This window comes from Athalia rosae, chromosome 1 (assembly GCF_917208135.1).
Source record: "Athalia rosae chromosome 1, iyAthRosa1.1, whole genome shotgun sequence".
NCBI lineage: Eukaryota > Metazoa > Arthropoda > Insecta > Hymenoptera > Athaliidae > Athalia > Athalia rosae.
Window position 1 is genome coordinate 19,578,706 of NC_064026.1, and position 21,700 is coordinate 19,600,405.

The 21,700-nt window shown below is 37.2% G+C and overlaps 7 protein-coding genes and 1 long non-coding RNA gene across 12 annotated transcripts; 2 read left to right on the forward strand and 6 right to left on the reverse strand.

Moving 5' to 3' along the window:
• Positions 1-60: 60 nt before the first annotated feature.
• Positions 61-2,774, reverse strand: LOC105692855 (periodic tryptophan protein 1 homolog). Its single transcript, XM_012412353.3, has 11 exons — positions 2,539-2,774; positions 2,372-2,430; positions 2,169-2,308; positions 1,924-2,109; positions 1,589-1,696; positions 1,342-1,516; positions 1,053-1,211; positions 850-958; positions 691-781; positions 389-625; positions 61-311 (listed from the first exon to the last, which is right to left on the reverse strand). The coding sequence occupies exons 1-11, from the start codon at positions 2,599-2,601 to the stop codon at positions 124-126; spliced, it is 1,515 nt and encodes a 504-aa protein (XP_012267776.2). The 5' UTR covers positions 2,602-2,774; the 3' UTR covers positions 61-123.
• A 377-nt stretch (positions 2,775-3,151) lies between these two features.
• LOC105692856 (coiled-coil domain-containing protein 130 homolog) lies at positions 3,152-4,909 on the reverse strand. The gene is made up of 5 exons (XM_012412354.4): positions 4,748-4,909; positions 4,298-4,613; positions 3,934-4,194; positions 3,701-3,839; positions 3,152-3,612 (listed from the first exon to the last, which is right to left on the reverse strand). The coding sequence occupies exons 2-5, from the start codon at positions 4,607-4,609 to the stop codon at positions 3,302-3,304; spliced, it is 1,023 nt and encodes a 340-aa protein (XP_012267777.2). The 5' UTR covers positions 4,610-4,613; positions 4,748-4,909; the 3' UTR covers positions 3,152-3,301.
• An 88-nt stretch (positions 4,910-4,997) lies between these two features.
• Positions 4,998-6,235, forward strand: LOC105685201 (protein Asterix). The gene is made up of 2 exons (XM_012399087.4): positions 4,998-5,305; positions 5,492-6,235. Exon 2 carries the CDS (start codon positions 5,493-5,495, stop codon positions 5,823-5,825), a length of 333 nt encoding a protein of 110 aa, XP_012254510.1. The 5' UTR covers positions 4,998-5,305; position 5,492; the 3' UTR covers positions 5,826-6,235.
• LOC105685197 (pelle-like serine/threonine-protein kinase pik-1) lies at positions 5,968-8,505 on the reverse strand. 2 transcript variants are annotated; one of them, XM_012399083.3, is made up of 5 exons: positions 8,035-8,505; positions 7,658-7,855; positions 7,229-7,561; positions 6,662-7,101; positions 5,968-6,572 (listed from the first exon to the last, which is right to left on the reverse strand). In XM_012399083.3, the coding sequence occupies exons 1-5, from the start codon at positions 8,147-8,149 to the stop codon at positions 6,231-6,233; spliced, it is 1,428 nt and encodes a 475-aa protein (XP_012254506.2). In that variant the 5' UTR covers positions 8,150-8,505; the 3' UTR covers positions 5,968-6,230. The 2 variants fall into 2 exon arrangements, with proteins under 2 accessions (XP_012254506.2, XP_012254505.2); XM_012399082.3 differs by having other exon boundaries at positions 7,229-7,855; positions 8,035-8,504.
• A 215-nt stretch (positions 8,506-8,720) lies between these two features.
• Positions 8,721-9,304, forward strand: LOC125500277. Its single transcript, XR_007277569.1, has 2 exons — positions 8,721-8,895; positions 9,157-9,304. It is a non-coding gene; the product is annotated as an uncharacterized LOC125500277 (long non-coding RNA).
• A 53-nt stretch (positions 9,305-9,357) lies between these two features.
• LOC105692427 (putative inositol monophosphatase 3) lies at positions 9,358-11,673 on the reverse strand. The gene is made up of 6 exons (XM_012411624.3): positions 11,075-11,673; positions 10,729-10,980; positions 10,447-10,592; positions 10,187-10,304; positions 9,971-10,070; positions 9,358-9,830 (listed from the first exon to the last, which is right to left on the reverse strand). Exons 1-6 carry the CDS (start codon positions 11,322-11,324, stop codon positions 9,683-9,685), a joined length of 1,014 nt encoding a protein of 337 aa, XP_012267047.2. The 5' UTR covers positions 11,325-11,673; the 3' UTR covers positions 9,358-9,682.
• Positions 11,674-11,915: 242 nt separating this feature from the next.
• Positions 11,916-16,322, reverse strand: LOC105692467 (annexin B9-like). Of its 2 annotated transcripts, XM_012411691.3 has the most exons (9): positions 16,164-16,322; positions 15,870-15,911; positions 14,462-15,169; positions 14,124-14,300; positions 13,850-14,054; positions 13,579-13,731; positions 13,287-13,460; positions 12,991-13,172; positions 11,916-12,928 (listed from the first exon to the last, which is right to left on the reverse strand). In XM_012411691.3, exons 2-9 carry the CDS (start codon positions 15,885-15,887, stop codon positions 12,878-12,880), a joined length of 1,668 nt encoding a protein of 555 aa, XP_012267114.2. In that variant the 5' UTR covers positions 15,888-15,911; positions 16,164-16,322; the 3' UTR covers positions 11,916-12,877. The 2 variants fall into 2 exon arrangements, with proteins under 2 accessions (XP_012267114.2, XP_012267115.1); XM_012411692.3 differs by lacking the exon at positions 14,462-15,169 and having other exon boundaries at positions 16,164-16,320.
• Positions 16,323-17,500: 1,178 nt separating this feature from the next.
• LOC105692469 (annexin B9-like) lies at positions 17,501-21,683 on the reverse strand. 3 transcript variants are annotated; one of them, XR_001103425.4, is made up of 10 exons: positions 21,405-21,683; positions 21,120-21,168; positions 20,092-20,772; positions 19,718-19,894; positions 19,424-19,628; positions 19,185-19,337; positions 18,859-19,032; positions 18,601-18,782; positions 18,392-18,501; positions 17,501-18,202 (listed from the first exon to the last, which is right to left on the reverse strand). XR_001103425.4 is itself a non-coding variant. In XM_012411693.4 (9 exons), the coding sequence occupies exons 2-9, from the start codon at positions 21,135-21,137 to the stop codon at positions 18,451-18,453; spliced, it is 1,641 nt and encodes a 546-aa protein (XP_012267116.2). In that variant the 5' UTR covers positions 21,138-21,168; positions 21,405-21,683; the 3' UTR covers positions 17,501-18,450. The 3 variants fall into 3 exon arrangements, 2 of the variants coding, with proteins under 2 accessions (XP_012267116.2, XP_012267117.1); XM_012411693.4 differs by having other exon boundaries at positions 17,501-18,501; XM_012411694.3 differs by lacking the exon at positions 20,092-20,772 and having other exon boundaries at positions 17,501-18,501; positions 21,405-21,662.
• Between the last annotated feature and the right edge of the window lie 17 nt (positions 21,684-21,700).

Here is a 21,700-nt window from a genome sequence, read left to right on the forward strand (position 1 = left end):
GATGATACTTTTGGAAAATTAGATAGACAAAGGATGTGTAAGAACTTACGACAAAATAAATACAAAATAGGTAATATTTAATGCAAACCAACAGAGATAACGTTACATTATATTTAAATACGTTCATTTTTTGTTTCGCTTTTTCTTTTTATTCGTATTACTAAGTGGTGCTGAACCCAGAGCCATCGAACTCATTTCTTCGGTAACATCCATAACCTCGCCTGTGTTACTCTTTGCATTAAATATAACTTCTGATGGAGTTTCTTCACACTTGATTTTTACCAAAGGTCGTTCGGAAAACCTTTGTGATACTAAAACAACCATGATATAACTCTTACTTAGAAAATAAAAAAAAGAAAGTAGACCAGCACCAGGTACATCTACTTACCCAAAGTACTTTCTAAAAGATCATATAGTTTGAAATTATGTGATTTATTATCGCCTCCAGTGGCAAACATGAACGGACTATTTGGACTAGCTTCCAAACATTGTAATGCTCCCAAGTTTGTCTTTGTTTCCCACACCAACTCAGGCTTTTCGTTACTGATAACATCCCAAACTTTCAAACAACTGTCAGTTGAACAGCTAACCAACAACCCAGGACAAGAAGAACTGAGAATCAAACCTGTAATGGAATGAGTATTTTTCATACATAGATTGCACACATTGATCAGACCAACATTAATATACCTGTCACTTCTTTTTCATGCGCAGATACTGTCCACAATGGCTTCTCATTTCTGGTGTCTATGTAGAAAATCGTTCCATTGTCGGTGCTTATCTAAAAAAAGAAAAGATTTATTTAGAACTGATGATGCTATAAATATTTTTTTCTGTGTGCGTACTTACATAACAGTAAGTAGGATCGAAGTGATTCCATAAGACCCGTTCTACTTCACCAGAGCACTCCCAAGTCTTGAAATTATTTTCACTACGACAGTCGAATAATCTTGCATATCTGAAATTTGAAGGAATAAAAAAATTTTGGATCTCTTTTCATCCGTCACAGTTCTAACTAGATCAAATAAATCAATAATGAACCGGACACGTACTTATCACTGCAGCCTGTTAATAATTGTTGAGCTTCACTTGGATGCCACTTGATAGCTTGTACTTTTTCGTTAAACGTACTCAATTTGGTAACTGGCGATCCATTATCTAAATCCCATAAAAGTACGGTCTGATCTACCGAACCACTGGCCAACACATGACTGCAAAAAATTATTATGACATGAGTTGAACGAGAAAAGACAATTTCACTCCCCAGCTGAGAAAGGTGAATTCGTTAATAACATCTATGTATGATAACATATTATGGAAGCCAATCAATATACTACTAACGTGTAATTACAATTCCATGCTACATCAAGAACAGCGTCTTTATGACCGATTCTTTTCTGCTTTTTCTTCTTACTTGGCTTACAGCCAAGTTTGAATACTGGCTCTAAACAGTCTACTAGATCCAAGTCCCATACCTCAATAATGGGAGTCATGTTACCAATGGCACAAAAATTACCTTCAAATTTCAAATGATGTTGAACAAATTAATTATTTCTTTTCTTAGTGTTGATGACAAAATTTAAATTACCTGGTTTCGCATCACTGGGATCGAAGCTCATCCATTCCAAGCACAAAGGAAATGATGGCAATAAAATGTCATGGTGACAATAGAATGATCCTTCAGCCTCATTGTACACTGTTTACAAATTTTGAAAACAATATTCAGTTTCAACATTGCCCTATGTTGATACTTCAAATTTTTAAACTGTGCTGAGAAATATTAGCAGATACAAAAGATCAATGTGTGACTTGATAACCATCACATTTCATACACTATGTACCTACAATTCATTTTCTGCTTTAGACTTCTTCCATTTCAACAGGACGATTATAAATTCATAGTAGAAAGTAGCTCAAACATACCAAATACTTCAAGGATGCTGGCATCTCCTTCAACATGCCCTATCAAAACAAGATTGTCATCCGGCTTAATAACATCATCCTCTTTTTCCGAATCCTCATCTCCACTATCTGGTATCGTCACATAAGGATCCGTCCCATCTTCGTTGATGACAGCTAATCCGCCAATATTACAGTGTGTATTATCTCCTGTTGAAAAAAGCATAAAGGTAAAAGTTCAGACAAATATGACTCTCAATAGCATGTACCTTCTTCATCATATTTGTCAAAGTTGTATTCATCATCTTCCATGGATTCGTCAATGGGGGTGGATTTTTCTTTTTTGACTTTTGATTTTTTTGAAGTCGTAGATTCTTCGTCAGATTCATCTGAACTATTTTCGACATCCCTATAAATAATCACAGAGTAAAATGTGAACAATGTTCCAAGAGATATACTTGTTAAAACTTACTTAAGGTCTGACTGAGTTTGTTTTATGATTTGCTCCAATTCTTGAGGAGTAAGTTGAACCTATGAGAATTTGAATAATGATTCAATAAATGTTTACAATAAGTTTAATGTAGTCTCACTCCGAATTCTGTATCATTCATCTGTTGCAAGACAACGTGAGCACTTAACCTTATCAGGAGTTGCCGCTGCTACTCCTCTTTTTACCCATGTTGTACAGGGTATAAAATTCATTGTTCAGAATTTTCACGCAATGAACTTCAGAATTTCTGCCTGAACAAGCGGAATTAAAGCATAAATTGTCCGAAAACTTTAATGTAACAACAATCGTGAACACATGGCGAAAATTCCAGCATACGAGATGTGTGTAGCACTTGCCACTAGTAACCACTGATATACAATATCGGTGCCATTCTAGTAATGTGATTGGTTGTCATGTTAGGTCCCAAAAGATTCATCCATCGAAATGTGAAGTAGTTATTATTAATGCAAAGTCTGTTTGCTTTTAGTATTTCAAACCATATCATATATTTTCTCAAATATTCTAATATTTATCAGTTTAGAAGATGCCGCATAAAGTTTTCTTTTGAAAAAATGAGAGTAAAACTGGCTTTGCAACTCTTAAGTCACAGTGTCAGTGAGGACTGCAAAATTTTACACTAGTATGGTACAAACGCTCCTTTTTATGTCTAACAAAATTCTTCATGCTCGATGCAACGGCGACGAATCAAATGAGTACTAAACCCAAAATTGAGCAAGGTCAAATATAAGAGAACACGAACACTTAAGTTAAGAAATATTTATTTAATACTATTAACGAATTTAATATATACAATACATGAAACAAACTAAAGTTTATATCAGTTGTAAGATCTGAGTGATATTAGTTGGTGAAGTATGTTCTTTCTGAGGTTGTACATACTGAAAGAATCATTTACAAAGGTTCAGGACCACTTTCTGAACTTGAAGAATCGTAGACAACAAGAGATGGAGTTTGACCATTATTACTACTCGACTCATTAGTCGATTGAGTGACAGAGAGTTCGCTCACACCAGGTTGTTTTTCTGTTGACTGCGAAGTAGAAGTTTCAGTTGCAATAGGCAGTTTGTCTTGTTTTGGTTTTTCACTATTTATTTCAATTCCTATCAATTGCCGAGATAGTTTTTCCCTTGCATGATGTTTTGCCACTATCGGCTTTCCAAGCTTTAGTCTTTTGGGGAGGTTTTTCAGGGGGTTTGGTGAACCTAATGAAAAAAACACATTTTATATGTTAGCAAGAAATAGTTGATATGAAGTCAAGTGGAATCATTTATAGTACACTTCTAGACTCACTGTTTTTAGAATATGAAGTTATAGAGCGTGCTAGTTTTATGTCATCTTCATGCTCAGATACTAATTTAATATTCAGACTTGACTTGTCTAGTAGAGTAGCGTCTATTACTTGTTTCTGTTGAAGCTCCTTCTTTGTTGCCTGAAACATATGAATGAATTAATACGGTCGGTTATTATGACCCCTCGGGAGTTCGCCGGTTAAATAGAGTAAAATTAGAAAGGTCAAGATTTACCCGAAATTTGGCTCGGAGCACACAATTAGAGCTATAGTCGTCTTTCCAAGTTGGTGTTTTCATATTGATCAGCTTTGTGAGTACTGGGTCTCGATTCTTTGAGATTTTTACATCCTCCGTTTGATGTTCTACTTTAAACATAGCATCATCGTACAATCTATGTGAAACTTCTTTAGTTTCTGGCACGCATTGCTCGTTTGCTATGGGGTCCCAGCGATTTTCTTGTCTCCGAGCACCACTGACTATTATATAGTCTAAATTCTATTGAAATGATAAAATACACACATTTATACCAACTTCAAACCATCAATTTGATTTTTCATTGTGACTTAGATGTACAAAAAAAATATCGACTGAGACTCACGGCTGGGTCCGTTTTAATTTCAAAATGATTATCACAGAGGTGACATTTCATTCGAAATTGATACAAAGGAGTGCTATAATACATTCCAACTTTTTTCTTTTCAGCATTGTATCGAACACCCATTCCAATGTGATTTCCACATCCATCGCACCAGATATTGTATGGCATCTCAAACCGAATTATTAGGATACCCATATGTAGTTTGCGGGCTCGTTCCCGCAATGCATGTGTTCCAAGGAACTTGTTGAGCCCGCCAACCTTGGGGTCATAGTCGGGTGGATAGTAGTGATTAGTCCCCTTACGTTCACCCATGTTCCTGTATGTAGATTAATAAATATGTAGAATTATTAACTGTACAAAACAACAACATAACATTAAGCTTTTGAACAAAGTTCTGATCAATGATTAATAGACATAATTCTATGATTATTGTTAATCTATTTTACTGACCTGTCTTAAAAACACAATGTATTATGTAAAACTAGAACGCAGTTTATAGATGTTTCATACAATAAATTACTCAAAGTAAACAATTTGACAACAAATGTAATGATTCTCGAAACATAGGTTATGTCAGATGTCACTTGACTCCTCCGAAGCTGCGATTGGTGAAGATTTGACAGGAAATAAGAGGGATATATCCCATAATTTCGTCGCTAGTAGCGAATCTTCAGTCAACGACGGTCAAGCGCACTGACTAGAGACCCTGTACTGTCAGTAAAGGGTCTCTAGTTTGACCTACCTACAGAAGTTGAGCCAAGGCAGAGATTAGGGGGGTTGTGCAATCATATGTTGTGAATTGTGATTAACCGTCCTGAATCTTAGCCTCAAGTGATTTTTCGTCACGTTACAAAAAATCTTGCTGTCGATTGTTGTTACATTTGTCACACCTAAATAAAAAGAGATCAGTAGCAAATCTCACCAACTTACACCTGTGCGAATTTTTTTGGCTATACCTCAAATTGCTGTCAACGATTGTTCCTAACCTACAGAATCCTAAATTTACAAGTATGTAAAAATTCGGTTACTCATGTTTAGACGTGAATCCTTCACCTACCGTTTCTTACATTAGTTATGGGCAATTGCTGTTTTTATCTTTTTGAAAAGATTTCAAAAAGCTCTTTTTATATCAAATTTGAATCAGGCATGGTTTTTTTTTTGGTAACTTAATTTACGTACATATCTGCATTTCAGAATGAACAACTCTTCAGATCCACGTCGTCCTGACAAGGAAGTTCGGTACAAGCCGATAATCTCTAATAGCCAGGCTCAACCGGGCGATGATTTGACGCCAGATTATATGAATATATTAGGAATGATCTTCAGCATGTGCGGTCTGATGATGCGGCTTAAATGGTGTGCGTGGGTTGCACTTTACTGTTCATGCATTAGCTTTGCCAATTCTCGGGTCAGCGATGATACAAAACAAATTTTAAGCAGTTTCATGTTATCCATCTCAGCGGTTGTTATGTCTTACTTACAAAATCCCCAACCAATGAGTCCACCTTGGGCATCGGCTATGCAGTAGATTATTTTATTCATTTGGGACTAACAAACCTTCTTACATGTATAACGTTCATGTATGTAACGTGATAACTGAAGTTAAACCATTTTCGTGGATTTTTTATCATTCCATAAGGCGTTGGGTCTCTAAAATATAAGGTTTCCAGTTCAAATAAAATAAATTGATATATTCTAAAGTCTTCACTTTTGTATATGTACATACATAAAATATACTATATTGGGTATGAATTTCATATTTACAGTGTATCACAATCGATTCCTAATTTTGTTCTTAGAATGTAAGTGGTGATGTATGCCAATGAATTAAATTTGAAAATATGACCAATAATTGGTTCGTTATTATAATTATCTAATTTTGGATACCACTTTAGAGTCTGGCCACTTGAATAAAAAATTTGGCTTTTGATGTTCAAAGCTCGTCGATTTTTTGAAGAACCAAAACCATTTCGGGTCTGTCTTTAGATAATCTGTTAGAACACCACTTTCCTAAAATGATTAAATTATCATACACCTGTTCGTTTTCCTTGCCAGCTTTATCGTCTTTTAAAAACAATAGGTTTCTTTCTTCTTGACTGTCCATAAAATCCTTCAGAAATTTATTCTCTGGTCTTCCACCATCGTATGCTGCTAAGCCAGTGGCTAGCTCAAATAGTACAATCCCGTAACTATAGGTATCAATTTTTGTTGACAAGATTTTGTCATGTAAGAATTCGTGTGGTAGGTAAGGCCTTGTGCCGTGAATTCTGCTCACCTGTAAAGATTAAGTCAATTTAAAACAGTCACAAATTGAAAAAGAAAAAACATGTAAAAAAAAGTGTATGAAATCGAAATTTGGCTTACTTTCATGTAGTCCTTTTCCGCTCCTTCTCGGGCCAATCCAAAATCACCGATCCTTGGTTCAAGGTTCTTATCCAACAAAATATTAGCACTTTTGATATCACCATGGATCAGAGGCTTATCCCCAATAGTGTGTAAAAACTGTAAGCCTCTAGCTGTTCCTTTGGCTATTTCATGCCTTTGCAACCAAGATAGAGGTTTTGTTCCTCGTCTTAACAATAGCCTATCTTCCAAAGAACCATTGGGCATGAATTGATATACTAAACAGGGTGCATCGTCACCCATACTATAGGCATACAGTGATAATATGTTATCATGTCTGTATGAGTCCAAGATCTTTAATTCTCTTAAAGATTGCTGGAGCTGAATTGCATGGCGCTCATTTGTAGCAGACCCACGCTGTTCTATTCTCTTAATTGCCACTTGTGTATTCTTCCAAGTACCTGAAATATTTAATTCATTAAAAAACATAATAGAATTTAGACTATGAACTACATCTAACTATATCGATATAAGAGCAGTCAAAAATATAAAGTTGAGCAAATATAAAGAGTTTTTAATCAAACTCACCTCTGAACACAGTGCCAAAACCACCCTTTCCCAAAATAGCATGGACACTCCAACCATTGGTTGCCCTAGCTAATTCATCATATGAGACCTGAGGCAAAGTAGTATCGACCGAGGTAAACACAAGTTGGTTATCAATCTTAGTGGTACTGATAACAGGTCGTAGGGTAGGTGCAGCATTTGGAAATGGTACAGACGAGGGTGCCAGCAAGTTATTCGAATTACTTGGTATAAAACCATTGTTTGGTTCTGGTTGTCTGTTCAAGATTTTTGTTCCTTCTTCATTATCGCTTTGATTAATTACAACTTTTGGATCCTCAATTTGGACCGGGTGAACTTGGTTGAAGTTTTGAGAACCAATTTTCAAATCTTTTGAATTAAGACCGACTTCCTTCCGGTGTACTAATCTACTAATATTCGAATTTCTGTTACCTATCAGCACATGATATTTGCGATCTACAAAAGGTTTGAGAGTAAGCATCGATTTGTAATGTTGCATCCTTGATAGTGCGATAAACAGTTCGACAATGGTATGGTTTTGATGGCTCCATTTTGTCAGGAGCTCGTCTGTTGGATTTTTGTGCTTCTTCAATTGTTCAATAGTTAGATCATTGAAATTCATGTATCTACCTGTTCTCAAGAAAACAACGCCCTTGTGATAATTAATTATAACAAGCTATAACATTTACTGTAAGCAGATAGTAACAACGAATATGGCAGTAACAGACTAAGCATGTGACAAACTCAATAGTTCTGCGAGCTAATTGATCCAAACAAGTACATTTATTAATTTATGGTGATCATAATACCTGCGAGTTCCACCCACTTATTTGCCTGGTTCAGAAGTCTACATAGCTCTGCTCGTTCGAGAAAAGGCAAATCATATATGTATTTAATCTGCACATCGCAATCATTCTGAGCCATTTCTAACGATTAAAAGAATGATGACTACACTTCCGAGTAGAAGTGTACACTTTGACGAATAACAAGTAAACGAGTAATGAGTGTTCTATTCGAACTTTTCCTGTTCGAGGAAATACTGAAATTCAAATCAAACTCGTGCAACAAGTGGATGATCTGACCATCAAGAAAACTATGAATGATTAAACAAAGTTACGACTTAAGGTGTCTTGGGGTAGATAACTGTTTTCCTAGGCGTCGAAAGAAACAGTAGACCCCTTGAATGCCGTTATAACTGCATAAAACACAACCCGCAAGAAATTACGTTAAAATGCGCGTCTTTTATTCACGAGCACTTGATGCCCCATTTTCATCTTAGACATAGCCCGAACATCTTCATACTGTCAAGTTCGCCAATGAGACGGTCTTCGCGAAGGCGACGCTGCTTGAGACCGCCTTAAGGTTTACTTTCTTGCGAAGCGTGCGACAAAAAATTGGTTCGGCTATGATAGAGGTGCATCCCTACCCCATTCAATTTCAGTGAATCAGCAGATTCTTGTCGCGCGACGCTTGTCGTGGCTTGTCGCAGTCGCATGCGTGTAATAGCACCTTGGCAGATACCGGGAACATACGTAGTATATTTGAAATTTTTTTTCAGATAATTTTATTTATGAAATGGCTATCGTGGAGGATTATTGTATTTTTTCCTACTACTGAAGACCAAGGATTGCGGATTATACAAAATATATGGTACATTTACGATAATTATGGTACGTATGTAGTACATACGTACGTAGTACGTACATCATGAATTCATTTCGCATGGATCATTATTATAACTAATGAGATACAATATTATGTACATACGTACAACATGATGTTGGCATGCGTATCAAGAGTATGAACATTGAGTAACTATACTTCGTACTAGAAGGACCAGGAGGACTAAAGAACTTCCGTAATTGAAAAGCATGTATGCATGCAATATCATGATAATTTGGCACACCTTGATTGTTATGTTTTCTCGATAGTTTTTAGGAGGTGAGGAGGTGTTCCGAACCTAAGCGTGATGTGTCATGATGTCTGACATGTATCTGCACGTATAACTTAATAATAGCGAATGTCAGTGTTTAAAAAATCGAATAATCGTAGATTCTAAATAAAAAAAGAACAGTCGGACAACCGATAACAACTATATTTCCCATCACAAATCAAGATACGAAAGAATGGGGTACAAGTAGCATTATAATTTATTGTCTACATTGTTTTTCCTATCTGATAATGGTTGATGTTATATACTTGAGCTTACTCTTTCACGTCCATACTCCAAAAGAATTCACATAGGTGAATCTTATGTACATATATATTACAACGTAGACGAACTAGGTAAATTGAGTTGAAAAACTGTTCACTACATAAATTATAACGTAGAAAAAAAAACAATCAATGATTCTTCTTACTATCAATATTTAGTAATCGGATAAAAAACATCCTTAGAATCAGGAGATGGTTGACATTTTGTCAATAGAAAGCGTCCATTGTGTGGTGATGGGGGTTTCATATTCCAGCAAGATTCAACTTTTGCATGTACCACTGATGGTCGCACATTGTAGCTAGCAAACCAGTACTTAAGAATGTTGGATCCGTTGCACCAAATTGAATTGGTGGTGGGCTGTAAAGCGGAGTCATTTGACCACCCAGCGAACTGTGTCATAAAATCAAAAAAATATCGTGACAATTTTCTTAAGAAGAGTTCAAAATTTCTTCATACCGGTATTCAAATTTGCTAAAAGATCACCATTATGTAAGGTTTACGAAATCAAAATTGTAAGTTGAGAGTCTCACCTGATTATGGCAGCTCCAGCGCAAATGTCCCATTTTTTAATGGCAGTTATGTGTAAATAAGCCGTTGCATTTCCAACAGCAACTTCTAAAGATTTATATCCTGTACAAAATCATTATGCAGTTAGAATGGTTTGGTTGAGATTTTGTTCAAATGAGAACTGTATATGCAAACTTGAAGAAGAGCATTCAAACATCATTAAGATTTAGCATATCCACCTGAACCTGCGGCAGAAATTATCTGCACATCATCACCAAACTTTGCTTTTGATACATTATGGACCCCACCAGCGTGAGATCGTGATACGATGAGAACTGGAGTTCTACCTTTCTTTGGCTGTTGAAATAAATTTCATCACAAATATATTATTAAAATTAAGAGGTCGTTTTTGAAAAGATTGATAATGATACAATAAAACATTATGACTGCTTTACTAAATTGGAAGGTTCGTTAGGTGGAGGATTTTGGAAATCATTACTTTTGGAACGTTTAAGTTTGTTGATACACCATGATTAAGCCAAGCCCAATATGTCTCTTTACTGAAAGGCTTATGAATGATTCCCATTACCGGTTCGCCCTTCACAGCAACACATACCAGCGTGGTTACATACTGCACCAAATTTTCTGGAAGTAGATATGAGAGTTCTATTATGTTGTGTGTGTGTGAATGTATTGAAACATCCAAAAAATTGTCAAAAGATCTGTGCATACAAATCCATATCTCATATGATTTTAGACTAGACTATTCACACACTCCAACCTGTAAATTCTTTCGTAGCATCTAGAGGATCAATCCACACAGTAATGTCATTGGCATTCACCGGACTATCATAACCGACGTCAAGTTGCCCAGAATTTTTCAAAGTCTCTTTTAAGTCTGGAGTATCTACTTTATCACAGCCTACAGACAGTTCTTCTGATATGACAGTTATTTTTGGGAATGCATTAATCAAAGCTTGATACATTGCACAATGCGATCGGTAATCTGCAGCTGTTACTGGATCATTCACACCTTTGGAAGTTACAATAATTAATTACAGAGATTTACCAAATCAAATTCATTTTAATCGACTTGAGCTGTGTTGAGCTTCTGTCACACACAATACCTTCTTTAGTTTTTCCTTTGCTGGCAAGATTAAGTGCGTGTATATTGCTGTGGACAGAAACCACTTCAATTCCACCCATTTCAGCAGCTTTGATAGCACCAGCTAGTAGAGCTTTCATAGAGACAACATCTCGGTTGTCTATGCTGGAGTAAGACGGTCCTCTGTGCATATAGAAGTACAAAAGGCATAGAAGACCTAAAGTAATTCCAATTCCCATTTTGGTTACACGAACGTTTGCTCCCAAATGCATTGTACCGGGAAATTGCTAAATAATAAATTATTCCAATACTTTGACTCGAGTCATACACATCGCTTGACTTTATCACACCAACAATTAATTATCAACATATTTCGAGCTGCCATATAATGCTTGGGATGAAATCATCCACAAGGGTTTTTGTTCCTTTTTTTGATACCGAAGGTATGACCCTGTCCACAAGGGTTAAAGGTCCTGCTTATACATCGTTGTAACCCCAAACACAGCCCGCAAATTTAACACGGAGCAACTCGGGTGACGAATGCTCGCACCGCTCGGAGTCGCAAGCGACGAATTTAGCTTTGAGAAGACATGGAGCCAGGATGACTGAAGTTCTGCGAAAAACAGTTCAGCCTAGGGTAGAAATCTGTCCGCGGTAAGTGAGTCTCGCGTCGTAGGAGACCCCTGATTTACCAGCAGAATATTCCGTGCTTTTGATCAAGCATACACATTAGACGGACCTTGGCGAGCCTTTGAAACCCACGCAATTATTAACAATGTAATTTTTTAATCGTTTGGGTAGATATATGAACACGATTTTCAAGTCCTCAGTAAATGGTTTTAATTACTAGAAAATTCCACGAATTAACTTTTCCTCTGACGAACAGTAAGATATATTTATTGCAAGTAAAATACAGAAACATTTCTACAAAAATAGAAGCCCAATTGCAGCAATAGCTTCGGCAACATTTGTTGGCGCACTAGGAAGATTAAATGACTTTGAATAACAAAAGCACAATTTTGGATTGTTCCAGTTCACAATGATTCTTCAGTTAATACATAGTATACATGTTTAGCAAATATATGTAAAGTTTTATGTAAAAAATAGAAGCATTCACCAATATTTCATAATAGAACCTCATCTTATAGAAATATTTTATATCAAGCTACTGTAAACAGGTTCATTTAAGTGACCACGGAAAGCACACAATCAGATCTTATCTTTTCACTAATCGATTTGGATTGAACCACTGAAATGTATGGTATATGATATACATACATTTCAGTGGATTGAACAGGGTACAATATTGTTGACTTCGGTACAGCAACATTCACATTTAATCAAAATGTTGATCTGTATTCTTATGGCAAAAGCGATATAATGGAAGCACTATGTTTGACGGTCATTACACTTGCAGTAATCCGGAAGTCCTCATGTTTAATTAGTGTTTAGATTATCTTGAAGATCATCATCATAATCAAATTTATCAATGATTCATGTAAACGATTGGCCATAGTACCTCATGATTGAGTAACAGTAATTTGTGATTATGATTAAGTTAATCACATCAAACAACAATATCGACAATAGACAAAACATTTAGGTATAATTTAAAGATCCAACGTTATAAATATAAACAGCCATCTTATATGTTATTTTTGCGTTTAAAGATTCCCACGCGAACACGTATTCATTGATCGAGGTAATTAATAGATATCTTTTGTTTCATGAATGTAGAGCAACTTCCAGTGTTGATACATATTCACTAGACAAAACAACATCAAACGTAATATTTTAATTAAGATGGATACCAGTTTGACACAAGTTAGGAAACTAGCGCAAGCAGACATTTCTTGTAGTCCCCAGTGCAATCACTCTGTGAAGTAAAGGTTTTGTTAGCAATACCACGACAATAAATTGCTTGATCGGGCTACTTACAGATATAAAGTCTTCGACAGACTGGCCATACTGTTGGACGAATGCGTGTTTGATATCCTTCATGTCAATCTCAGATCGAGTCACAACTAGTCGAATAAGTCGGTTATCCTGAGTTCCACATCCTTTCATACTCTTGTACAATTGTTCCGCAAAAAAAGCTGGACGATTCTTCACACATTTAACTATAATTCAAAAACCTTATTAAGTAACTTGTACGTTGGCACGAAGCCTGAAACACTGCAGTTTATAAAAAAATGTAGAAAAAAAACTGGGAGACAGAATACGCATAAGCTCACCAATTGCGAGAAGACCCTTCTCAATGTCACCAGAGAATTCCTGCTTTATGGCTTGCTCGATTGGATGGCCTGCAATACCTTCATATTCAGCAAATATTTGCTGTAGTTGCGCCGGATTTCTCTGTACCAAAATTTGATTGAAGGTTGATTCATCAGTTCCAAACTGCTGCACACCTGCGTTAATTTTATAATGAATAGTCAAATAGTGAATTTCAAATGAGATGTTCCATATCCTTCACTGCTAAGTGAGAATGTTGCCAGTTTGATTTACAACTTCAAAATAGTAACAAACCAGCTCTGTGTAAGGCATGAGCATCTTGTTGCGCAGCGGCTTGATTCACGTTGAATGATTCATCTCGATTAGCACAACACAGGGAAACCATGAGGCGTTTGAAACAGCCAGAAGTATCTGACATTAGATCGCTTTCCAGGGACCTTCCATACACTGTGTGAAGAATTACAGTTATCATTTATGTCAGAAAATCATAAATTGTTGATTGATAGTACAATTGGCATAATTGCAGGAGCCAACAACAATATATGTTATTCTCAAATTATCTCACTGGATTGATAGGCCTGCTGAATAATGCGTGTTTCATTATTCGACATGGTACAGAGAACCTCTATCAGAACACCTTCGTCAGTGCCCATGCCTGACAGTGCCTCATGTAGCTCTCTAGCATAGTACTGTGGAAGTGGAATCATCATAGCAACAATGAGAAGTTCGAAGTTGCCAGAGAGTTCAGATTTCAAATCCTTGATCAAATCCTGGAAGAAAGATTGCTCGGTAAATAGTGGAAATAATATTGTTAAAACTTTCTGTAAATTATTTCGCACCTTGCCATGAAGAGTTTTAAATTGCATGGCAATCTCCTGGCGTTGAGCATTGGTGCGGTTGGCAAGAATATTAATTATAGTTTTCTCATCAGTTCCCCATCCTTTCATCGCTTTTCTCAATGCCTCAGCATCTGCGCGTGCATCAAAGCCAGGAGAGGGCACTACAGTTGGGGAAGGCTGCATCAAAAGAATGTTCATAAATATTACTAGTACACGTTGTTTAAAAATCTATGTGGCTGTGTTAGATAATGTAAGCTGTAGAGCATAAACATAAAAAAAAAATAAAACACATAATTTGAATAGTCAACATTGTAAACTCAGTTGTTTACTCATCTTACCTTTGCTTGGACCTGTGCTCGTTGGGGCCCTGGGGCACCATGTTGGGGCGGTATTGACTGTGTTGTGTTCACATGCTGAGCATAGACTTGTCCCCCAGGATTTCCCACACCAGGATATGGGTTTGAATTTTGTGAATAAGGAGTAGCATTGCTCGGTAATGAAGTCGCATTTTGTTGATAGGGATTGGCATTATTTGGGTACGATGCCGAATTAGTCTGATAAGGGGCAGAGTGACTAGGATAAGGGGTGGGATTCTGTGCATGAGGAGTAGTTTGGTTTGGATACTGGTTAGAAGCTGGTGGGAATGGAGAATTATTCAATGGAAATAGTGGATTGGCACCTGGATAAGAATTTTGAGCGTACTGTGACGAATCTTGAGTTGTCTGACTACTTGGATAGACATGACCTGAATTCTGTGGTGGCTGTTGATAAGAGCGAGGAGGAACATTTTGTTGTACGCCGTACTGTTGCGCTTGGGAGATTGGCTGTGGTTGTCCATATGGCATGGAAGGTTGAGCTGGATTAGAAGGATAGGGAGTTGAAGAGTAAGGGGAATACGGCTGGGGAATTCCAGCTGCTGGGGGACCTGAAGGAAAATTATATCCTGGATTGCTGTTGCCAGGATAAGGTGCCGCTCCGGGAACACCCTGAGGAGGGTTGAACGTATTTGGGGGATTTTGGCCTGGATAAGGCATCCCTGGAGATCCCTTGATAATGTAAAGAAATTGAATGATCAAAATTAATTGAATCAATGTAAAATTGTTTGGGGTTTTTTTGAGCCTGCACTTACAATTAATCAAAGACAGCACTACCATTTCTTTTGGACTACCTATAGCAGTTTCAATAATCATATCCGTTGATATAGATTACACACGGTTTTTTTTATTATCAAAAGTCTGTGGTTTACCTATAGTGCAAATTGCCGGAAACGTCTGATTATTATCAAGAAGTTTGATTAAGGTATCAATTGAAATAAACACAGGAAAACCCGAGCTTTCCGATAACAACAAAGTAGCCCTGGTGTATGATTCCCGATTTATCTTATTCAGAAAAGTTTAGAGAAAACATAAACGAGGAAAAACTGGCGTAAAAAGTTAGTCATTTTTCCGTTATGACAAATGATCAAGAATTGACGTCATCAGGTACCTGAAGCAAGAAATAGAACATCTGGAACTCATTCGTAACGTATGAATTGAGCGTTTTTGTGCGCAGATGTTTACTCGGTATTGACAACAGTTATGTAATCAATCTAATTGTACAACTAATAACTTGTTGCAAACGATATCAATGGCTCAAGCTACTAAGGTCTGGACATGAACCAACTTGAAGACATGGCAGGCAGACATTGATTTAAGCTTGCAAATTCGTGCGAAAAATAACATGGATTTTGCAAATAATAATACTCACTTGATATCCGTAGTTCATATTTGTTCGGGATAAGCAATCAATCTGTAATGAGTAATACCAATGTTGTAGATCACTGACTATGAAGATAAGTTTGATACTTCTTTATTCATAAGAATCGCTAGAGCTATAGTAGTGATGTGTAATAAATGAGGTTGTATCAAGGTCAATCATTACGATTAAATAAAATCCATCATAAATAAACGGAGATTCCGATCACCATACCAATTAGTCTAAAACTATTTCGATAATTATTACTTTACTACTAACTGTAATACGTATACAAAATGTACCTACCGGTTAAATGATATCAAAGGATGACAACACTTGACCCATCAAACTTATGAAACACCTTCGCAAAACGTTCAGTGCCGGGTAGAGATCCCTGCGGTCCGGAGTCCGGGTACTGCGTCAAGTACGTAAGTCGTACGTACGCGTACGCTGTACGTATGTACATACGTATCAATACGTGCTACATGCAACTGTTCTACTTTTTCCACTGTGCGTGGCGCCTCGACGCTTCCGGCTGTCATGACGTAGTCGTGGGATGGGTGTTCCCACAAATAATTTAATCATCATTTAAGGTGCAATTTCATGCTGACGCTTGACGGCTTGACGCAGATTTTTAAGCATCAAATATAGTCACGAGGTATTATTTCGACAGAAGCACCATCGAAATTATGAATGGATAATCATCATCATTTATTTATTCATGATGATCATCTGTGATCATAATCATAGATTTATTCCCAATTTTTTTCACATTTTTTCCAATTTTTTTTCGGTCTTTTCAATCAACTTTTCAATTAGTTCATCTCTTCAAGGCCCTGAAGACGACTAATAGTATACAACCGTAGTTACACCATCCCAGATTTATTCCAAAGTCGTTTCTAATTTTTTTTAAATTTTCAAAAATATTTTTCGACCCTGGGTGGGTGCGGGCCCCTGAAATTACTTGTACGGCCCTATTTTTATGCTCCGCCTCTTCTCTCAGCCCCGCCCATCGCAGGTACAGCTAGCGCCATGTGGCGGAATTTTGATGAACTAAAAACCTAAGTTTCTTGCCCCTTGACGTCAGGCCATGTATTGCGGGTCGGAGATGTATACATAGTTAGCATCAGTCAACGCAATACATCTCCGACCCGCAATACATGGCCTGACGTATGTACTCGCGATGGGCGGGGCTGAGAGAAGAGGCGGAGCCTAAAAATAGGGCCGTCAAGTAATTTCAGGGGCCCGCACTCACCCAGGGCCGAAAATGACAAATTTTTTTGAAAATCTAAAAAAAATCGGAAAAAATTAGAAAAAATCTGCGAATAAATCTGAGATGGTTCAACATTGATTGCATACCATTATGCGTCTTCAGAGCCTTGGAGAGATGAGCTGATTGGAAAATTGATCAAAAAATCGACAAAAAAATTTGGAATAAATCTGTGATCAGATCACAGATGATCATGATGAATGGATGATGATGATTGTCCATTCATAATTTCGATGGCATGTCTGTCAAAATGATACTATGTGACGACATTTGACGCTAAAAATCTGCGTCAAGCGTCAGCATGAAATTGCACCTTTATGCCAGGATTCGTGGTTTTGATACATACAAAGAATGCTAGCAGGAGACTTAAATGTTCATTGGCGAGAACAGCATAGGGACAGCAAATTTATTTCGCATACGAGTCAACCTTTGTAAAAATATCAGCGCTAAAAGCGCGAGAATAATGGTGACAAAGAATGTGTATAATTATAGAATTATAATCAACAATTCAATTAGACTCTACATATATATATATATATATATAAATATTTCAGATACCATACGCGTGTATATTTGGATTATATAGTACAGGTATATCCAAAAATAGAGGAAATCGTAGGTGTAAACTCTGGGACGATTTCAACATAGGAACACAAATATTACGAATGTCGATTCAGATTATATAGCGACGGAAAGCGCACAATCAGATCTTATTCTTTATGAACAATGCATTGGCATGCGATGAACAAATTTATAATTTCCGTTATTGGCACGGAAGATTCGACTTTTACGCTAATATCAATTAGTAGTACAATAGTTTACACGTACATTTACGGCAATGTAAAAGTCTGTTTTATATTTTAAAGCATCTAATTAGATTCAGATTTAATCGACGAGAATCAATTAACGAGGAATTACTTCTCGTTAAAATAATACAAAAACTATCAATATTTTTCTCAAAAACTATTAAATGAACGTAACAGATAATTGGGTGTAAGATAAATATCCTGCACTTTCAAACTATTGTTGCCATCGATAAATATAATTCTTGACCTGTGGCAATACATCCATACCTCTGTAATTAGAAAAACATCAACCAGTCATTTAAAAATTCCATATACCACATAGTAATCGGAATAGTAGCTACTAATCAATATTTGGCCAGAACTTATGAAATTTAGGAATTCAAAAACAGAGATTAATGGACGCAATCGCAATCGTGTTAACTTTGTCTTCGGTAATTTAAATCATTATAAATGCATACTTATGTAATCACAGATTATTCTGTTCACATAGGTGGGTCACGTAAGCCTATTTCAGCATTCATTCGACCAGAGCCAGTAGACACTTCTTGTAGTCTCCTGAACAATCATCCTAAAAATTACGATGAAATTAATTCAATGACTTATCTCACAATTTCTTTGAAGTGATGTGAATTACAGAATTGTTTCAAAGACCAAGGAATATACTAACCGCTATGAAATCTTCAAGGGACTTGCCGTACTGCTGAGCAAAAGCCTGCTTGATCTCTTCCATGTCAACTTCACAGCGGGTGACAACCAGTCGAATGAGGCGGTTGTCTTGAGTCCCAATGCCTTTCATACTTTTGTAGAGTTGCTCGGCAAAAAAGCCGGCTCGATTTTTTATAGATTTGACTGCAATGATTGTGGAATATTATTACTGTGTTGCGGAAAACAGATTGAAATGTCAGAAGGTTGAAAAGAATCATACTAATTGCAAGGAGGCCTTTTTTGATATCCCCAGAAAATTCGTTTTCGACAGCCTTCTCAATATCATGGCCGGTCATGGTTTCATATTCTGCAAATATTTGTCGCAGCTGGGCCACGTTTCTTTGCACCAAAATTTGATTGAATACTGACTCATCTGTACCAAATCGTAGCTCTCCTGAAATCAGATTGGACAAGTATTGACTAATGTAGTCAAACTCACCTGGCTGTTTCTAAATAACATTTGGCTACTAATACTGCAAGCGAAATAGATTATCAAGCTATGAAGCATAGATGTTGTATAGCTTGAGATTTAAAATAATTGCGAACCAGCTCTGAGAAGTGCACGAGCATCTTCTTGGGCTGCAGCAGGATCCACATCAAATGATTCATCTCGATTACCACAGCACAAGGAAACCATGAGGCGTTTGAAACTGCCAGATGTATCCCCCTTCAGATCGCTTTCCAAACTTGTTCCATACACTGTGTAGAATGATTTGAACGTATTTCATTTACATGATATGAAAAAGCGGATATTATACAGATAAAATATGTAGCAGGATGCTTACTAGCTTGATAAGCCTGCTGGATGACGCGAATCTCGTGGTTAGACATGGTGCAAAGAACTTCAATCAAAACACATTCGTCTGTACCTATACCAGACATAGCGTCGTGTAATTCTTTGGCATAGTATTGGGGAAGAGGGATCATCAATGCAACGACCAAGGTCTCCAGGTTGCCAGACAATTCTGATTTCAAGTCCTTGATTAGATCCTAAACAATTGGTTATTTATTCAGACTTTGCATTTTTAAATTCAGCCAATGAAATTGGAGATAAAATTTGTCAAACATAATTACTCTACCTTGCCATAAAGAGTTTTAAACTGCGAGGCAATCTCTTGACGCTGCAGATTGCTGCGATTGGTTAAGATGTGAATAATCGTTTTTTCATCAGTTCCCCATCCTTTCATAGCCTTTCGTAGTGCCTCTGCATCTGCTCGTGGATCAAAATCTCGCCATGGTACCACAGTTGGGGAAAGCTAAAAGAATAGAAACAATAGTCTTTCAATTTATATCTAATGTGATTCACACGTGAAACTGTTGGTGCCTGAAAGAAGACGAATAATGAGACATATCAATAAAATCCTAATCTTATTTAGTGTGCATGGTATGTACGTTTCTTACACACAGATTGTTGCAATCTCATTCAATTGGATGATCAATTTCAAACTCTTACCTTAGCCTGTGGACGTGATCGTCGGGGGGCCGGGGCTATATGCCGAGGTGGCAAAGTAGGTGTGTTGATATGCTGAGAGTAGGCTGCTGCCATCCCCTGCCCCCCGGGACTACACATGCTTGGATATAGACTCGAATTTTGTGGGTAGTGATTAGCGCTACTTGGACGGGATGCGTTTTGTGGAAAGGGTCTACTACTGTTTGGATACGAAGCAGAGTTTGCCTGGTGCCGACTATACTGGCCCAGATGCGAAGTAGAACTTGCTGAGTTATATGCTGACTGAGTTCGGTACACTGTATGGCTTGGATTTGACGGATAAGGATTATTAGCAGCCGAGTTTGATAGGTTGCTTCCTGGATAGACTGTAGAACTACACGACTGAGGAGAAGAGCCACCAGTTGTATATTGCTGCATGTTGTATTGATGAGGCTGGGACATTGGATGTTGTCCACTATGCGGATAATAAGGTAGTGAAGATTGAGACTGATTTGAGGGATAAGGTATGGAGGAATAAGGGGAGTGAGGCTGTGGCATTCCAAAGCCAATTGGGGGTGCAGGGGAGAGATTAAACCCTATACCATTTGCAGGATAAGGTGAATTTCCAGGTGCTGTTGGGGCACCAGGTGGGGCTCCAAAGGAATTCGGGGGCCTTTGGCCAGAGAATGATGTCACCGGAGGTCCCTTAATAATAAACAAAGATAACATCAAATCAGATACTATCTCTGACTGTAGTTGCATCATGTGTTTCAAAAGAAGACAATATTTGTGTATATGAGGGAGAAAGTTTTCCTATTAATACTCCTTCAATTTCCATTTAGATCGTTAGGCTTTCACATACTCGAGTCATGCATAAGGGAATTTCTTGATATAAATATAAAAAATATGGGAACATGTTAAGATCTTGTAGGATATGGTACACAAGGTATGCATGAAGGAATAATGTGAATATCCAGATTGAGTAGAAAACTGTTATTCAACATTGCCAAAACAAAAACCTAAGGCCATAGTGATGATAATACAACACTTACTTGGTATCCGTAGCTCATTGTTGTCGTTTGTTATGCAAAATACCTCAATCTGAAACAGAAATGGCAGTTTTGTGATGTTCAGTTCATATACACTCACAATTAGCTGTTACTATTCCAATACCGGAAGCAAATAATATTTTGTCTGATTTATCATTATCTACATGCAACCTTACGCTCACCGGAGGTGTTTAGTCACTGAAAAATGCAAATATCACGCAAAAGAAAACAGGAAAATCTGTTCCATGGTCCGCATATCCAAAGCGGGAGTAACAGATCAAAACTCACCGGGTTAGAAATAAGTACGATGTTTTGTTATCGACGATTGAAATCTATGCTGTGGCAGCTTGCAGATGAGTGAACTTCTCGAACGATGGAAGACGTACTGGCAAAATGACTATCGTGGCTAATATTATCAACTCATCTACACTGGTCTACCGCTAAGAGAATTGCAAAAGAATTGTATGAATCAGCGGCTGTTCTGTTTCGTATGTAACACCTGTGGTATGCGTGTGGTATGTAAGTACGTCATCGAAGTTGAATATGTATATCCACTGCTGAGTGTATAGGTATACTACCTACCA

Bases quoted from the DNA above. Each gene is read 5' to 3' on its own strand.
- LOC105692855 (XM_012412353.3), bottom strand. From the start codon at position 2,601: ATGAATTTTATACCCTGTACAACATGGGTAAAAAGAGGAGTAGCAGCG. The intron at 2,110-2,168 runs GTACATGCTATT...TTTTTTCAACAG, and splicing joins TGACAAATATGATGAAGAAG to GAGATAATACACACTGTAAT. The intron at 626-690 runs GTATATTAATGT...ATTCCATTACAG, and splicing joins GCATGAAAAAGAAGTGACAG to GTTTGATTCTCAGTTCTTCT.
- LOC105692856 (XM_012412354.4), bottom strand. From the start codon at position 4,609: ATGGGTGAACGTAAGGGGACTAATCACTACTATCCACCCGACTATGAC. The intron at 4,195-4,297 runs GTGAGTCTCAGT...TCATTTCAATAG, and splicing joins AAATTAAAACGGACCCAGCC to AATTTAGACTATATAATAGT. The intron at 3,840-3,933 runs GTAAATCTTGAC...CATATGTTTCAG, and splicing joins TGCTCCGAGCCAAATTTCGG to GCAACAAAGAAGGAGCTTCA.
- LOC105685201 (XM_012399087.4), top strand. From the start codon at position 5,493: ATGAACAACTCTTCAGATCCACGTCGTCCTGACAAGGAAGTTCGGTAC.
- LOC105685197 (XM_012399082.3), bottom strand. From the start codon at position 8,149: ATGGCTCAGAATGATTGCGATGTGCAGATTAAATACATATATGATTTG. The intron at 7,856-8,034 runs GTATTATGATCA...TCTTGAGAACAG, and splicing joins TAAGTGGGTGGAACTCGCAG to GTAGATACATGAATTTCAAT. The intron at 7,102-7,228 runs GTGAGTTTGATT...TAAATATTTCAG, and splicing joins TTTTGGCACTGTGTTCAGAG to GTACTTGGAAGAATACACAA.
- LOC105692427 (XM_012411624.3), bottom strand. From the start codon at position 11,324: ATGCATTTGGGAGCAAACGTTCGTGTAACCAAAATGGGAATTGGAATT. The intron at 10,981-11,074 runs GTATTGTGTGTG...TAACTTCCAAAG, and splicing joins CAAAGGAAAAACTAAAGAAG to GTGTGAATGATCCAGTAACA. The intron at 10,593-10,728 runs GTTGGAGTGTGT...ATCTACTTCCAG, and splicing joins TGCTACGAAAGAATTTACAG to AAAATTTGGTGCAGTATGTA.
- LOC105692467 (XM_012411691.3), bottom strand. The intron at 13,732-13,849 runs GTGAGATAATTT...TTCTTCACACAG, and splicing joins TCAGCAGGCCTATCAATCCA to TGTATGGAAGGTCCCTGGAA. The intron at 13,173-13,286 runs GTGAGCTTATGC...TTTGAATTATAG, and splicing joins GAAGGGTCTTCTCGCAATTG to TTAAATGTGTGAAGAATCGT.
- LOC105692469 (XM_012411693.4), bottom strand. The intron at 19,338-19,423 runs GTAAGCATCCTG...CATTCTACACAG, and splicing joins CCAGCAGGCTTATCAAGCTA to TGTATGGAACAAGTTTGGAA. The intron at 18,502-18,600 runs GTTAGTATATTC...CGTAATTTTTAG, and splicing joins CCCTTGAAGATTTCATAGCG to GATGATTGTTCAGGAGACTA.